General features: G+C 39.6%; 1 protein-coding gene across 1 annotated transcript in view; it reads left to right on the top strand.

The window, feature by feature from the left end:
- The window catches only part of OSBPL10 (oxysterol binding protein like 10), a gene marked incomplete in the record, with an annotated part of 178,161 nt that overhangs the window by 100,186 nt on the left and 61,239 nt on the right, over window positions 1-16,736 (top strand). The window contains 1 exon segment of the mRNA XM_034760842.1: window positions 11,715-11,866. Coding sequence (XP_034616733.1) covers window positions 11,715-11,866 — 152 coding nt within the window.

Genomic DNA, 16,736 nt, shown 5'->3' with positions numbered 1-16,736 from the left:
ATTAGCCCGATTCTAGATCTCTGTAGACTGCTTCAAAATAAAGATCTAACATGTCACAGTATAATCTGCCAGAGGGTTCACACACACATTTCACTGTTAGACCCGATTGTAGGATCAGGACTTGTTATAAGACCAGATGTAAACCAATGGTTCTTCACATATGGATGGCTTGATAACAACTTTGCCATCTCTACGTAATTTACTTAAAAACTTTTCAAGAACCACTGTCCCTCACTCCTCGGGGAAAAAAAAAAGTCCTTTCTAATTAGTAGGGCCGGTGTTTTCTGGAAATTGTTGATATTGCTGCTTTTATCTTCTGAAATTACCTTTCATTTCCGGAATCGCCGATTTCTTCTGACTTTTCCACTTTGTGCTTCAGCTGTTCAAGCTATTTACTACCAATGCCTAAAATGGTTAAGCCTGAGGATAGTTAAAGCATTCGGCAAAGATGCGCTCCATGTGGATGGAGGGAAGTTATTTTGTACAATTTGCAGCAAAGTTCTTGACCGTGTTAAAAAGGGCCACGTACTCAACCACATTAAAGGTCCATGTCATATTGCAACAATGGAGAAAAGAAAGCAAAGGCTAGAGAGCAGTGATGAGACAGCAGTAAAGCAACAGCTCACAACTACTGGTGTGCTTGCACAACAAAATGAAAATCAGGAATACTGGGTGGAGGCCTGTTGCAACGCAAACATTGCACTAGAAAAAACAGACAAAATGTGAGAATTCTTAAACGAGCACTTATGAAATGGGGTCTGTATCCTGCAAGCAAGTACACCGAGACGAGTCAGTCTTCCCCGTGTATTTGAACTAAACAAGCAACAACTGGTCACTGAGTTGAAGGATCAGCACGTAACTGTAACTGTGGATGAATATACAGACAATGTAAACTGGTATGTTGCAAATTATTCTAATGCAGCTGATGCAGGTTTCAGAAGATTGCCCAGCTGCTGCTAAGCTTGTAGAAACAGTGGAATTAGAACGTGTTAGCTACTCTGCAGTTGCACAAGCTGTTATAAAGACCCTTATGTAACATGAAATTGACTTTTCAAATGTACTAGTTTATGTGACAGATAATGCAAAATACATGTGAAAGTCATTCAAAGACAGTTTAAGCGGCATTTTAACCAGCTGCATTCATGGGACCTGCTGGGCATACATTACAGCTTTACTAGGCGAGTGCTGGCTCTGTTTGTTTACAGAAGTGGACCGTCTGTGTGCTCTAATAAAAAAGCTGATATGTAAACACCCACTTAGTCTACCTTATCGACCGTGGAGTTGAAAGCCCAACATTACCTCCGCAACGGGTTGTAACAAGATGGAATACTTGGTTTAAAGCCATAGGCTATCTTTGCCATCAAGTGGAGTACTCATGTGGAGTATTACAAGGGGTTCTTTGGTTGGGAAATCAAAGTGGAGGACGACTGCCATTTTAGAGGAGCTAAATGTTTATTTCAATGAATCATTTTGTGGCACATTCAATTTTTATCCAAGCAGAAGCAACTCCACTTGTTCGGACACTACTTACATTTGAATCATGGTCAACATTACCAACGGAAGTGTACAACATTGCATTTGATTTGGTGGTAATACTGCAGTACGCAGGACAGAATGTACTAGAGTAGACAATCTCAAGCATCAAGTTTTTCAAAACTATGCAGAGAAACTGCAGAGGTACGTAAATACAGAGAAACAGCCAGCATATAGATTTTTTTTTCGCGATGTGAGAATCCTTGATCCCAAGCACATTCGTGTACTCTCCCACAACTTCAGTGACTATGAACTGAGTGTTCTGCTGCTGAGTTCTGTACCTGAGGGTGAGTGGGGAGTTTATTTGAACATTGTAAATGAACTTCCTAGTACCAATGACATTTTTCTCTCCAGTTTTTGAAAAAGCATGGACAAATGTTTGCCAAGACTTAGCCAGATTGCTCGTGGTGTTTTGGTGATCCTGTGCAACTCAGTTGATGCTGAATGAAGTTTCTTCAAACTTGAACAAGTGCTAACCCTGCAACGTTACTGCATGTTATTGGCAAGTATGAAGATGTATGCCCAAATGAGTTTTAATATGTCCTAAGTGTGTTTCAATGAATATTTTTATGCTGATATAGGTGATGTGCACATATTTTCAATAAAACATTAGTTTACTTTAAGCAGAAATGTAATTATTCCATAGTTCCCGATGTTGTTACATCGTTGCATAAAACAATAATCCAACTTTTATTTTAAATGTATAGTCTTGTATGGCAAGAATTTTGTTTTGTGATTATAGTGATGATCACAATACATTTTTTTATGTTCTAAAAATGACAATTTCGGTTTAAAAAATAGTCTGTAAACACTAATGTAGGCTACTGCATTTTTGTGCAGTAAAGGATTACATATTGCTTGTTTGTCAATACATGTATTTTTTGTATTAATATAATGCATATCTGAAATATAAAGCTTTGAAAATCTGCTATTACTGTTTTCATTGCCGGAAAATACTTGCCCTACTAATTAGCTTAACCGTCAGGTAAGACCCAACCACAAAGCTGCAGAGACAACTGGATGGGAAACAGACCTGGAGAAGGATGGCAGAAGGGCTAGATGATGAGCTGAGGACTGGAAAGATGGCATGAAAAGGCTACAGACGCTCCCCGGGTTGCGCAAACCCGACTTACGGAAATCCGGATTTACGGAAAAAGTTCCATAAGTGGGCCCCCCCTTTTTTTTTTGCATAATTGTCAGAGATACATTCCCGACTTACGCAAGGCGTTCCGGAACGGAATGCTTGCTTAGGTTGGGGAGCTTCGGTATTTTTGTGGAGCTATGCAGAACATAAAGTTGTGTGTTCTTGGCATAAAGTTACATTTTCACATTTGCATAATATTCTATTGAGGCCCTGTCTTAATTCAGACTTCTAAAGAGACTCCAGGGATAACTACACACCTTAAATAATCTACATAGGCGTACAAAGCACAAGAACCAAAGGACCCTTCTTACCTTCCATGTTCCATTCACCTCATAAGAGATGCAAACTAAATGTAAGTATTTAAAAAGTAAATTGAAGGAGCATTCCTCTTTAACTGAGAAGAGGTCTTTAAATTCTTGGCTTTGTTTTAGCTTTCTTCATGGGAAAGGGGTAGGAAGCAAAGACTACACAAAAATCCTTCCGAGAAGGAAGGAAATACATCCTATTCCTATATCTCTGGACAGTCTTCTTTAGATCCATGTGAAACAAGTAAACTGGCTGAGATGGCGGAGCTGGACAAATACAAATGTTGGTCCTCTAGCCTTACAATAAGCTGTTCCCTTTTGGTATTAATAAGGTTTCTAATTCCCATGGATGGAACCAGTATTTCCAAAGGTTTCATAGAAAGGAAAGCTAAAAATTCCCTTAGAAGTTCACAATCTGTTTGCATGGGCTTGAAGGCAGGCATAGCATCTGCTCTTACTGTTAGAGTTTGAATACACACATAGTTAAACTAGGAAAAAGAAAATCAAGAGGAACAGAGAGGCTAAAAAGCTTATAAAATATTTAGTCTGCTCTCTTGTGTTAAAAAGATGAACTTTGCAACATGAGATTTTTCTTCCAGGTTCCAGTTATGCAACACAATTGCCTGAAGGAACCTGTGGCTAAAAGCCATGATTACAGGTTTCTCCTCTTGATTTAATTTTATTTAGGCCTCCTTTGATAGGATTGTCATTTTGGGGGGTGGGGAGTCATTAGAGTAAGCTGTTCAGGATTCATCAGAGCTGAATAAACTTCTACCTAATGCCTCTAAGTAATCCTCTAGCCAATTCTAATTCAGAGATTTTAATTCTACAGTGTTCAGACAGTTTTTGGCTGTAGAGCAGTGAAATCAGAGAATTTCAAAGTGAATTCTTTAACATTTGTTTTAGTTACTTTAACAGTTGTATTTAAAATTAGAGGATATGACAACACATCTCCTCTCTACTTGATACAGATAATGTCCACACTAAAGTTGCCAGGCACCCAGTTTTTGACCGGAACAAACCTGGTCAAAAAGGGATCCTGGTGGATCCGGTCAGCACTGCTGATGGGGCCATTAAAATTCCGGTCAGCGGCACAGTGGGGTTAAGGCAGGCTCCCTGCAACTCCCAGAAGTGGCCAGCATTTCCCTCCAGCTCCTAGGTGGAGGAGCTGCCCTAGGGGTTCCGCGCGCTGCCCCCGTCCCGAGTGCCAGCTCCGCAGCTCTCATTGGCGAGGAACTGCAGACAATAAAAGCTGTGGGGACAGTGCCTGCGGACAGGGGCAGCTCGCAAAGCCACCTGGCCATGCCTCCACCTAGGAGCCGGAGGAAAATGCCTACTGCTTCTGGGAACCGCCTGAGGTAAGAACCGCCCAGAGCCCACACCCCAAACCCCCTCCTGAACCCCAAGCCCCTGCCCCAGGTTGGAATCCCCTCCCACATCCTAACTCCCTCCCAGAGCCCACCTCTCACACCCCGTCCCACATCTCAACCCCATCCCACACCCTGAGCCCTCTCCCACACCCAAATTCCATCGCAGAGTCCACACTCCGAACCCCCAGCCAGAATCTCCTGGCAGGTGATGTTAGGGTTTCCATGTTCCGTGACCGTCAAAAGGATCTTGTCCCATTCTTCTTCATGGAAGGTGATCTTGTAGCCTGCAACAACATTGATGGTGTGATGGCAGCCCTCAACATCGTTCACGATCCAGATGAGTGGAGACTGTTCATTGATTCATCGAAGATGAGTCTTAAAGCTGTTTTACTGCATAATGACAATGTTTTGCCATCAATTCCAGTTGGTCATGCAGTCCATATGAAGGAAACCTATGACAACATGAAACAACTTTTGAGGTGCATAAACTATGACCAACATCAGTGGCAGCTTTGTGGCGATTTGAAGGTTGTTGCTCTCTTGCTTGATCTGCAGACTGGATACACAAAGTACTGCTGTTTTCTCTGCGAATGGGATAGTCGTGCAAGAGATTCCCACTATATCAAGAAAGATTGGCCACTCTGACAGTCATTAGAGCCTGGGAGGAAAAGTGTTCAGCATCCACCACTTGTTGAATCAAGGAAGATTTTGTTACCATGCTTACACATCAAGCTGGGTCTGATGAAGAACTTTGTCAAGGCCATTGACAAAACACAAGCAGCTTTCGAGTACCTCCGTGGAAAATTTCCAAGGTTAAGTGAAGCTAAGATAAAGGAAGGTGTCTTTGTTGGTCCTCAGATTTGTGAACTTCTTCGAGATGATGCATTTGACCATGCACTGCGTGGCAAGGAAAAGACGGCATGGAAAACCTTCCAGTTAGTGGCAATAAATTTTCTCGGAAACAACAAGGCAGACAACTACAGGTTGTTGGTGGGAAAACCTCCTCAAGGCATACAAAAGCCTTGGTTGCAACATGTCACTAAAGATACATTTTTTGCACTCTCATCTAGATTTTTTCCCACCGAACTGCGGAGCAGTGAGCGACGAGCACGGCGAGCGATTTCACCAGGACATTGCAACAATGGAGAAACGCTATCAGGGCAAATGGAGCTCATCAATGCTTGCAGACTATTGCTGGACAGTGACAAGAGATGCTCCATTTAATGAATACAAGAGACAAGCCAAGAAGCGCCGAGTAGACACTGAATAGGACTAAAGTATGTACAGAATAGTTTTTTGCCTTTTGTTTCATAATAAATTTTATTTATATAACCCTTTTGCTGATTTTTAAAGTGTTACATAAACAGGACAGGTGAAATATTATCATGTAAAGAGACCATAAACACATGAAAAGACCTAGGTTTACAATTTATGATTGAAACTCTACTATCTACACAATATACCTAGACATAAAATGTAAAAACTTAAATATCTTAGAAACAGTAGCCAATCAGTTGTTTTAATTGTCATATTTGAATTCAGCACATCAAAATACATAATAAATAGCACATTTTATCTCTGAAACAGACGACTTCTCAAAAATTGTAGACCAGTGTTTATTATGGTTTCTAATGGGCTCTGAATATTCTTGGTCCTTAAATGCCCTCATAAGGCTTTGCTTACTTCTGGGAAACAGGATGTGATATTACTTAGATGGCAGCTCTCACGGGGGAAAACCAGCTCCATTTACCATGTGCAGCATAGGGCTAGGGGGACCTCACTGCTCAAAGTAAGATCTGGCAGATTAAAGGAATGCTGCTGGGGCTCTGAAGTGTGTCATGAGAGAACTTCTAGTAGAAGCCATAGATGTTTTTAAAATCTGTTATGAAAACTAGTTTTTCATAACATTCTTAGTAAAAATTTGTTCGCTTTCTAAGCTATTATGACTAATCACTGCAGTTTGCTTTTAGGGGGTGTGTCAAAGATATTTCATTTACTGCTTTTTCTGAAATGCTGCATGTCCAGCTGTTCTGTTAACTAGTTAGACTCCAAGCAGATGGAATACAGCCAATTGATATTTCTTGTCTGAAGAGACAATGGGAAAGAAGATGTGCTTTTCCCTTTTCGTCCTTGACTTGTGTCATCCTGATATTGCTGGTTGGATCAGAACTTGGTTGTGTAGGCTTTAACAGCAACTTTAAAAATATTGATTAAGCTGACTGTGACAGGTTCCCCCCTCGGGTGCCACTTGGAACTTGGGGACCTCTGAGCCTACCTGACCCACCAGCCTGAGCTCCATTTACACTGTATTGCTGGGGCAAGCCAGCCAAGCCCTCCCTCAGGCTTCAGACCACGCTTTACCAGGACACATACAGGTAGCGACACACCCAGCTGCAGCTATTCACACAGATACTGAGATCAGCTCTGCATGGGAAGGCTCAGCTAAGGAGTTGCCCAGTACTCAAGGGCACATGGGTCTCTAGAGGGTAAACCCAAAATTGTACCATCTTGCACTGTACAGTACTCTGCAGTGCAAGCTCATGAAATTCGCCCCCTCAATATGGAGAGGGATATACACAGCTTTCTGCCCCAAGTTATGCTTTCCACACACACTGGGGGTTTTAGACCAAACAAAAGCAAGTTTATTAACTACAAAAGATAGATATTAAGTGATTATAAGGGATAGCAAATAGTTTTATTTACTAGCTAATCTGCTTTGATCTAACACACAATCTAAGCTTAATACACTAAAGAAACTGGTTATAAATAGCAATTCCTCACCCTAAATGCTGTTTTAGGCAGATTGCAGAGATTCTTGAAGGCAAGCTGCACTTGCTTGCAGCTTAAAACTCCAGATATTCCTTTCACAGTCCAGACACCTTCTAGCCTGGCCTCAGCCCTTCTCCCCTAGTCCAGTCTTTTTGTCTTCAGGTGTTTCCAGCAGTTCTCTTTCTTGGGCAGGAAGTCAATGAAGAATCAACCTCAATGATGTCACTCCTCTGCCTTAAATAGTTTTTGCATATGGCAGGAATCCTGTGTCTCCCAGTGTGATTCCCACCCTCAGTCAGTGCAAAAATACTGGTATTATCATGGAGTCCAGTACCAGGTGACTTGGTCACATGTCCCTGCTGCCATAACTCAGGCTGTTGGCAGCGTCCCCAGGTAGGCTTCCCAATGGGAGATTAGCATCTTCAAAGACCTATTTTTCTCCGTAATGGCTCTTCCCAGCGAGCCATGTAGACTGATTGCATTCTGTCTAGTGGGCGTTCCCCAGGTGTAAACACATTTGTAATAGGAATATTGTCTTTGCATCTAACTTCAGATACAAAAATGATACATGCATACAAATAGGATAGTCATTATTGAAAAGGTTATGACTTGCTGAATATATCTCACATGCCTTATCTTGCATAAAATACATCATAGTTATGCCATAATCATGTCCTATAACAACAATCTCTATGAAGAATATGTGGGCATAGTGCCATACTGACAAAGGCTGTTCTTCTCTGTGATGGTCATGGTTGCCCTTGGGACAGATGGGGAAAACACACGTGCGTAGTTCCCATAGATTTTATTTCAGTAAAAGAGTTTAAGACCTTGGAAGGAAGAAGGGGAGCAGATGGTGAGTTCTGGCCTGACACCAGGTGTCTTTATATTGAAGCAAAAAAGATGTAGTTAAAAATAAAGTATCCATAAAATATTTATTTGTACATTTGTACAGAGAACTGGTTCTGCAGTTCTGATCCAAACTGCACAAACACAGTGTCATTCAGATGACACTTTTTTCTCTCATGTTCACTTGCTATAAAAAAAAAAACTTTTTTAATTAAAAAAAAAAAAAGTCTGTACTTTGTAAATACAATGGTCAATAGATTGCAGTATGCAAATAAGAGACGGGAGAGTGGATAGACTAAAGGAATGATTGGCTGATTTACTTTCTCTTCCACGGTACCCTCCCCTCTCCAGTCCTATTTAGGAAAGAGTCAGACAGTTCTGCTATATTCTTTATCATTTGTTGTTATCCAATAATAAGCTATTCATATGGCAAGGGGAGAAGGACAACACACACATACATTATTAGTCACTATCACCTAATAAAAATATAGACATGCACACGTGGCATATCAGTTACACAAAATTGGTCTCGTGTGGCTAGCCAAAATATGTAATTATTTTGAGTTCATTTTAACTTTGTTTATTTTAGAACAAAATTTCAAGTCTTCCTCACACAAACTTTGTCAAATCTTGGCCAAATTGCTTATGTTCATGGCCTTTTTGCTCTGAGAGCTATATTATTATTTTGGGAAATGGTTAAAAGAAGAGACTCCTTGCTACAGCCACATTAATTCCCTCAAGAGGACTTGATAACTTTTTAGTTGAACATTTTTCATTCAATTTTATCCTTTAACTCTGAAGGCATGCATCTCTTACAGAACTCTGTGGATGTCCCAGGCAAGTCTCCAGGGCCCTTCAGTGTTGTTCTTTTAGTCTGTCAGAGCTCATTTTGGAGCAGTGGGATTGTCCCTTGCTTTGTCTCCACATCACTTAAAGTGTAAGCAAAAATAGGACCAGGATCACAAACTGAACTCCGATCTCCAGCTGCATGAATCTGTACTGAGCTGCCAAATGTTGCTTAGAATTGCTGCACAAAAAAGGCTCTGCCTACTTACTGACATTGTTGCATTTCTATAACTTAAGTTTTTTTCATGAGGATAGATTACTGGCCTGTTGCTCAACCCCCAACCTGGAGAACCAATGGACTGTTTCTTGTCTGGTCCCCATCCTACAAAGAGTGAAAACTCCCACCAGCATAACTTGGAAGGTCTTTGGACTGCATAAGCTTGCCCACCCTATCAAGGTGCAGTCCCCAGGAAAGATCCAGCAATAGCAATAAAGAACACTACTCTTACCCCGGGCCAATGGGAATGGTGTTTTATTGTGTATATTTAGAATACAACACAAGCAAGCTTTTTATATTTACATCTAAAGATCTTTGAAAATATGTTCATGCTTAATTTGCCTATTGAGGCCTCGGTTAGTTTCTGGCTTTCTTCTGCAATGGATGACATCACAAACTCCTAATGTGAGCAAGGAGACTTGTATAGCTTTGTGATGTCACTGAAATGTTGCTGGGGAAATATGGAAACTTCATGGCCTCACTTGGCAAGTAAGTGCAAGAGAAATTGCTTTTTAATGTTTTGTATTTTAACCATTCTGTACAATATACCTTTTGGAAATGTTTTTTTTTAAAGTCTAGGTATATATTCCAATACTGATTTGGAATCTTAAACCAGATGGACACTTCTTAATTGACAAATTTTTAAAATATATGAAACCCTCACATCCCCAAAGCAAAAGAGAATAACCCTTAGTTTTGAATATATTATATGTACTAGGGACCATATGCATCATTAAAATAACTTTCACTGTCATACTGTAATGATTGTAAGTGTGTGTAGTCAAGAGAAAAACAGAAGTAAGGGCTTGCTCTGAATAAACCATTGTGTAGTTAGGTTGGGGAGTGGAGATAACCTGCTAGGTTGTTATAGTGGCTTCACATCAACCTCAAAATTGATTTCTGTATTTACACAGCTTTTAAGATTTTTCAAAAAGATTCCTAGGAACTGGAGTGTTAGATCCCATCTCAGTGACCATTTCAGGCTGAATTAAAGGGTAGTGGAATTTGATTTGGGATACCATTTTTACGTAAGTAATTCCCAGGGATGGATGAAAGGGGTAATTAATCATTTTAAAAGTTCAGCTCTCTCTATTTATTTTAAGTCCACGTTCCTTCTTATCTTTAGAACAGATGACAGCTTCTTTTTGGATAAACAAACAGTTTATTCTTCCTACTTGTTAAATTTAATAATTTACAACACATTAGAAATATTCTAGTTACAAAATGCATTGTAAATATGTAATTACATTATAATAGGTTAAATTAACAGTAACATAGAAGTTACCTCATTGAACAATAATCATAATCTGTTGTTTATTTTATTGCTTGTATTATGGTAGTGTTTAGAGCGCACAAACACACGCACAAAAAAGTCTGTCTCAAAGAGCTTGTAATCATCCCCCTCCTGTACTAACCCCTTTCCATCTCCACATACCCCTCATGCAATTAGTCATTTTGTGGTCTGTATCTAGATATTTTCTGCTGTTACTGGTAATTCTAATAACTAAAACTAAATGCAGCGATTGAGGGCTAGTGAGCTTTTTTTAGTGCTGATGTATTTTTGGGGATGGAGAGGTGGGTGATAGTAACGTAACCCATCCCACAAACTGGAGAGTAAGCTGGTACAAAGATTGTCCTCTAGGCTTTCACTACTGTTATTCCTAAAGGTTCGCCCAAGCCAGAGAGTTCAAATATTCCCGGCGGCAGGAATGTGCTGATGGGGGCTTATGGTTCAGGCTCATCTTTAGTTGACCTCTTTCTAGTGTGAACAGCATTCTAACACGTGTCTTGATAGAGGTGCTAAAGTGGTTTCCTAACCAATGTAGAAAGACATCTAACAGTCCAGAGGGGAAACAAAAAGACATGTAGTGGGCTAAAATAGAAGCTTCAGACAGTTGGAGTGGGAAAAAAAGTCATGGATGCTGTCTGAACTCGTCTTTGGGTTGGGACTTGATTCAGAAGATGAGTAATCAAGCATTCCCCTTATAGTGATACTGACTCATATTTCTAGTATGAGGAGAAAATTTACCTATATCAGATTCAGGAATATTTATTTCAGGGCCATTATAAGATTTTTAAATAATATTGGCACGGACAACTCTTGACAGTTTTTTTTGTTTTTTTTTTATTTTAAGTTGTACTAAATTGCACATTATTTTCATGTATAACGTGTGACCTTAACTGAAACATATTTGATAATTGGAGCATGAAATATAATTTGGACCTTTGCTACAGAGTTCTGTAATGTTTGTGTAGTTGTGATGATTAGGTATAATGTAAGCTGCAACATCACAAGAGGAGGAGAAAACAAAATGAGCTTCATTAAGTATTTGCTGAAAGTAAAAATCAAAATACCTCGAATTTCCTGTTTACTATATTAATTATCCCATATTGATTCCTGGCTTGAATTGCTTTTGTAATTTTCTTGGTAAACGTTAGCCATCCACCTCAAAAAGGGAATTTATTGCAAATAAAGTGTTGCTAAATGCAGGATATAAGCATCTTTCTGTTACAGTGGCAAAGGTAGGGGTGTGCGTGTGTGCGCACGCGTACATGCGGGTGTGGGCAGGGGAGATGGCTATAACTACAAGTAGCAATTCATATATAGAATTTAGGACATTGAGATTAAAATCCTGTCTAGAACATGAATCTTGTGGCTTAATTCTAGTTTTCTGTTTCAGAAAACATCCTGGGATGGCATGGGCCAAAGTCACATTCCACAGAACTGAAAAATGGTGCTTTCAGCTCTTTATCATCTGCTAGTGCCAATATAACATGGGCAGTAGTACCAACTGCAACTCAAGATGGGCAAACACTACAGCCAAATACTGAGGTAAACACAGTAGACCTGTGTATATTTGTTTTCTTTTTCATTTAGGTTAGAAATCCCCTACCATGCTTGTAGCTTGCCCACTCTTGCCAAATCTTGTTTGATAGGTATTTTATTCATATTAAACTGCTCCTTTTTTACTTTTTAAAACATTTTGTATTTTAAATGGCTTAATTGGTAAGTAAAGTTAAACAGCGAAGATGTATGGTGGAGTATGGTGAAAAATGCCGTATAAAAACCTACACAGATATATATTTATGTATGGCACTTACTGTGTGTGTTACTGCATGTGTGGGATTACGTCAGATAAACTTACGCATCGATGCACTACATATGCTTTTGTTTAGCCTGGAGCTGTTTTGATTTCCAATGGAAGAATTATGATGAGTCCATTATAGTGGCGCCCATCGTGACCTGATTTGAGTAGTGCTGTATATTTTGTAATGCTTCATGGAATAAGGACTCCTTACTTCACACTAACACAGCACACTGCAACAGTGATTTGTAGATTTGAAACTGTCTAATATTGGTCTTTCTGAATTGGCAGGACACAGTATAAAAGTTGTCAAGATATTATAGGATATTGTCAGTGTGCTCTATTAGGTAGTGATTACTATAAAACAGTGTACCATGGTAGCAATCGGCAAATTATCTAATAGCAGCATTTTAGTACCCATGCCTGCTGTAGATGGGCTGGTTCACATGGCAAACACTTTAAGGCAAGTGATATATTCACTTGTAAACTTATTTCTAGCTCCAATGTGGTTTTGGTATGTTTGTGTGGATGTAAGGAGCTGCTCACCTTTGTGCGGGGAATCCAACTTAATTCCAATTGAAAATTATCCTACAAATAAAGGGACCAATCCTGCTAGGTGAAGTTGAGGGTACTCTGCACCTGCTAGGATTATTCAAAGACCTCTTCAGGAGTGCTTGATCTCTGTTAGATACCAATTTATTGATGGAGCATTTGCTTGCCACCTGTGTCCTATGACTTGTATACAAATGTGTTCTTGCTCTTTTAGAATAAGATCCTTGCGAAGTACTTGACAGAGGGATTTCTTATACCCATAATGATGTACCTCACAAAGAAAGACACTTGTTACACCTGAAGCATACGTTATATAACGCATTTTCTGATGCAGAACTTCAGACTGAGTTTACAGTGCTTGAATTTTTGGCATAAAGATTGAAACGCTCTTCTGCTTTCATTTTGTCTAAACTGTAAGAAGTAATGATTGTCTTAGTGGAATTATACAATTACATTTTTTAAAATGGGATTATGCACAGCATTCAGGGTGGTTTTTTTTTTTTTTTTTAATTTTAAAGGGATCCTGTTCAAAATCAAGTGACCCCAAATTTCTAAGAAATTCTTGGAACTTAGTAACACTTTTTTTTTTTTTTTTTTAAACACTGTCCTCATTGTATTCCTGTAAAATACGTTCCCAAAAGTGAAGACTAAAATACTAGTAAAATCCCAACTTCTCTCCTGGACAATCAGTTCACCACCACCATCACACCCCAAGATACTAGGGTTGTTCTTATTTGCAGCATGCATGTTGCATCATCCTTCATTTCTGCCTGTCTACTCTATTGTTTAAGAACCAGCAGTGCTGGAAATTACAAGACTATAGCTTGCTGGAAGCACTAGGGCAGTGTGATGTATTACAATAATTTTATATATTGTGGTATATGTGAATGCGTCAGTCATAAGAACACACTTCATAGATGCTTGTGATACATTTTCAATTCCAAAAGCAAAGCGGACAAGCTACAGTAAGTCAAAGGATGGTGAAGTACCTATGTCTACAAGGTCTAACTGTTGGCCTTTGCAGCCTTGGCAGTTTCTTTAAATATATTTCTCCTATCTCAGTAAAGACACTGAGTTACATTAGCAGATGGAGACGGAAAAAAAAGATGAACTCAAACTGGAACGGGTGCAGAGAAGGGCGACTAAGATGATCAGAGGAATGGAAAACCTGTCATATGAAAAGAGATTAGAGGAGCTTGGGTTGTTTAGTCTGACAAAGCGAAGGCTGAGGGGGGATATGATTGCTATCTTCAAATATATCAGAGGGGTTAATATAAGGGAGGGAGAAGAATTATTCCAGCTTAGTACTAATGTGGACACGAGAACGAATGGATACAAACTGGCCCGGGGGAAGTTCAGGCTTGAAATTAGATGAAGGTTTCTGACCGTCAGAGGGGTGAAATATTGGAACGGCCTTCCGAGGGAAACGGTGGGGGCGACGGACCTGTCTGGTTTTAAGATTAAGTTGGATAAGTTTATGGAGGGAATGGTTTAATGGTAAAACATAGTAGCCAAGGAAAACCAAGCAACGGTACATGAATAGCATAATGGCCAACAAGGGTCAGGCTAGAGACTCTTGCCTATATGCTCGGGGTATTACTGATCGCCATATTTGGGGTCGGGAAGGAATTTTCCTCCAGGGTAGATTGGCTGAGCCTCTGGAGGTTTTTCGCCTTCCTCCGCAGCATGGGGCAGGGATCACTAGCAGGAGGGTCTCAGCCGATTGAAGTCACTAAAACACAGGATTGGGGACTTCAACGGAAGAGTCCAGGGAAGGGTATTGCGGCCTGCAGCATGCAGGGGGTCAGACCAGATGATCATAATGGTCCCTTCTGACCTTAAAGTCTATGAGTCTATGAGTCTATAAGGCTTTTCAATTTTATGGTTGTTATTCCAGCTATAAAAGCAAGAGGCAGATTGACATTCCACTTGCTTTCTGTCTTTGATAGATAGAGACTAAACTAAATTCTGGTTTCATTTGAACATATGAATAGACATTCGGTTTTGGGCCCTGGGTTTTGTTTGATATCTCCAGTTGCTGTTTGATCTTGTGGTTCTCCAAATGCAAATGGTTGTCGTCCTGATTCACTGAAAAGTTCTGTGATTTTTTTTCCCTGTCTGTGTAGTTAGAAGAGATTGTGAGCAAAATGTACCCCAAGTGGTACACTCTCATCTTCCTGCACCAACTTAGACCCTGTGTCCCTGTGGGATTCTCTTAAAAGGAGAGCATATGGGGAAGTTCTTTGGGGGGACAGCTCTGATCTCTACAAGGGGCTCTATATGAGTGTCCTTGGGGGATGCACCCAGTTAGCTGCCCCAGCCAGAAGTACTGTCTGTTTAAAGGACAGAACTGCTGAATGCCGCAGGACTCCTGGCAGAGTTTTGGGTATTTTGTTTGCCTGCTTCTCTCCATGCTGTGGGCATACTTCATAAGCTAATATTCTGCTGGTATTGGAACTGATTAAACTTGACAATATATTTTCCTTTAATGAAATACGCAGTGGTCTCTGACTTACCCATTAGTGAAGCAATATTTTCAGCATTCGCCTTGCATCCTGAATTTAGCATAATTTAAAATGGCATTGGCTAAACCTGAATTGCCAGTTTACTATAGAGTTTCTCTCTGCCTTTTCTTTTAATAGGAGGGTAAGAGAAGGATTGGAAGAGGATTATGTAATTCAAATTTTATCCAGCAGTGAGGTCAATGGACCTAGATGAGCATATGATGTAAATTCACTTTAGTTAGAAATTGTGTAATTTATTTTTCAGATAAGTAAATGACAATTCTCTTAAGCGAAGTATTTTTTTTAAAAAAGAGGGGGAAAATGTGTTGCCATGAGTATTCCTTGCTCCTGGATAAATTGTAAATTGTTGCATTGGACTTTTGACCTGTTTTGTACTAGAGAAAACTGGTAAGAATAGCTGTCAATTAGAAATTTCTTGCTAGAAGAATGAGAGTCCTGACCGAGTTTGTCCTTCAAACCTATTTGCCATTCCTTCTTTTCATAGCCCTTCCACCTTCAGCATGCACACAACAATTTCATCTTGATTGGAGAAATACTTAAGGGATAAAACTTTTTATTTTTAAAGAGAAAAATAATTACTCTGTGCTTTTTTGATTTCTTGCTTCCCCCCTTCCCGCCCTTTTTTTATTACAGTGTCTTCCATGACTGCTGACTCAACAAAGTGAATTTTAAGCCACTGCAGTTTGGTTATGGATATCAATATATAATTTGATAATATATGCTGAGCATTAATAGTCTGACCTAAGGTGTAATGAAATTATGGATTGCAGTTTATCACTTACAGACTCTTTAATGGGTTGTCATGCCCCAAATCCCACCTGACTCTGCTCAAGGGATTTTATACTTCTGGGGTGGAACCACATAATGGCTAAGGTATCTTATTCCCCATATCCGTTTCCACTTGATAGACTCCATATCCATTATGCTCTTCCTCCTCCCCACATTTTGTTTTGATATATTTTAAAAATTGCCTGTGTCTTGCATTTATTAATCATTCATAAAATACATTGGTAAAGGGAACTGCAGGAATGTTGCTGTTTTGTTTGTGGAGGCTTGGGCTCTGCAACAGGATGATAAAATGCAGCAACAGATTTAATTAATAATCTCCGGGCATCATTTTGCAAGTAGTTTTAACCATTTTGATGTCTGAGTTCTAAATATGTATATATAGAGAGAGTCCTTTTTCTACCCAGTTATAAAATAAAATGTCTGATTTTGCACAAGATAAAAGCTGTATATATAGCTTGTGGTGTACTGTTTTTGTGACTTTCCCTGTACATTTCGGCATATTAAGATATTTCAGCAGTTGAACTAACAATTTGGTCTGTGGCATGTGGGTGCTACTAGTTTAAAGATGCTGTCCCTTTTTAACAATAGATTTTAATTATTTTGTTTACTTTCCACTTGAAGTAATATCCCCTCATAAGCTTGAAAATAGCATCTTTCCCTTTGCTCTTTTTGTCTCATCACCTGGCAGATGTTTTTCCTGCTAATTCTCTCATAAAGCAGCAGCCGAATGCATCCATGCTGGGATTATTTT

This window comes from Trachemys scripta, chromosome 2 (assembly GCF_013100865.1).
Source record: "Trachemys scripta elegans isolate TJP31775 chromosome 2, CAS_Tse_1.0, whole genome shotgun sequence".
Classification (NCBI taxonomy): domain Eukaryota; kingdom Metazoa; phylum Chordata; order Testudines; family Emydidae; genus Trachemys; species Trachemys scripta.
This window is presented reverse-complemented; position numbering and strand designations above follow the sequence as displayed.